Source organism: Mus pahari, unplaced genomic scaffold (assembly GCF_900095145.1).
Source record: "Mus pahari unplaced genomic scaffold, PAHARI_EIJ_v1.1 scaffold_4485_1, whole genome shotgun sequence".
NCBI classification, from domain to species: Eukaryota; Metazoa; Chordata; class Mammalia; order Rodentia; family Muridae; genus Mus; species Mus pahari.
The window spans coordinates 151,650-152,790 of NW_018393870.1; the positions used below are offsets into that span (position 1 = coordinate 151,650).

The window sequence follows — 1,141 nt, forward strand, 5'->3', positions numbered from 1 at the left end:
CCCATTGTAGGGGAATTTGAGGTTGGGGAGGCAGGAGTATGTGGGTGAGTGGGGGCACACCCTCAGAGAAGCAGGAGGAGGCGGGATAGGATTGGGGGCTTCAGGAGATGTGGTAGGGACATCTAGAAAGGCAATAACACTTGAAATGTAAAAAAAAAAAAAAAAAATTACAAAATGACTAAGAAAAAGGAGGAGGAGGAGGAGGGAGGGGTAGGCTTCCTTGTCCCTGGAAACATCTGTTGTGATCTCCTGGACAAATACCATGGGAAGGTGGGAAGAAAGGTCAAGGACAAAGAGCTTCCTGGATGGCAGAGGGCTCCTGAAGAATCCCTTGGGAAGGTAGTCTCCAGCAAGGCCTGCCTTAGGTCCAGGGCAGCTCTCTGAGACTGCCTCCTGGTCTTGTGATGCTCCAACATACCCAGTCCTGGTCACTGGGTTTTAGGCTTCCTACAGACCCGGATGGTGCTGAGGGCATCTCCAGGTACTCCCTTCTGCCCTGTTCCTTCTTCATTCCTGCCCCGCCCTCATGCTGTAACTTTTCCTTTAACTTCTCCATTCCACAGAAACCTGGATGTGAGAGAGCCAGGGTTCCCAGTCTGTGGTGCTGGACTGAAGGATGGGAAGCCCTGGTATCCCAGGTCAGGGAAATTCCTGACTTAAGGCAGTACCCTGTTCCTTGCACCAACCCACTTCNTGTAGGCCTGCGAACTCACCAGCCAGCAGCTTGGTGTGTCCACAGCTCAGGAGAATTAACAGCCCCTGGTTCATAGAATGATTGTGCTTGGTGGCTGCTGACTTGGCCATGGTTGCTTCCCACAGAAGATGTGACTGTGGCTGCAGGAAGAATGGGGAAGTTAGCATATCCCCTGCTGTGGCCCCAGTGCAGACTAAAGCAAGAGTTCCAGGCACCTGGCTGTGAATTCAGGCCTTCTGTGCTCTTCTGACCCTGCTTCTTCTTAATCTGCTTTTCCTTACATTTCTCAGGGGATCTCTCCTGTGCCTTGTGGCCTGGAACCTCCCCCCATGCAAACCTNGGCCCCTCTCACACTGGGTCAAACTGAGGTTGCAACTAGGAGCCTGACTACTAACCAACTAAAAATCCTGAGGACAGAGTTGTACTGGGCTCCCATGTCCCCACCCG

The 1,141-nt window shown here is 52.5% G+C and overlaps 1 protein-coding gene across 2 annotated transcripts in view; it reads right to left on the reverse strand.

Annotated features, from left to right (window-relative positions):
- The window catches only part of LOC110315766 (retinoic acid early-inducible protein 1-epsilon-like), a 10,379-nt gene extending 9,545 nt beyond the window's left edge, over window positions 1-834 (reverse strand). Inside the window, exon 1 of one of the 2 annotated variants that reach the window (XM_021189740.1) lies at window positions 714-834. In XM_021189740.1, coding sequence (XP_021045399.1) covers window positions 714-804 — 91 coding nt within the window. In that variant the 5' untranslated portion in view covers window positions 805-834. The remainder of the gene's footprint in view (window positions 1-713) is intronic. The other variant, XM_029534778.1, reaches the window with a different exon arrangement.
- Between the last annotated feature and the right edge of the window lie 307 nt (window positions 835-1,141).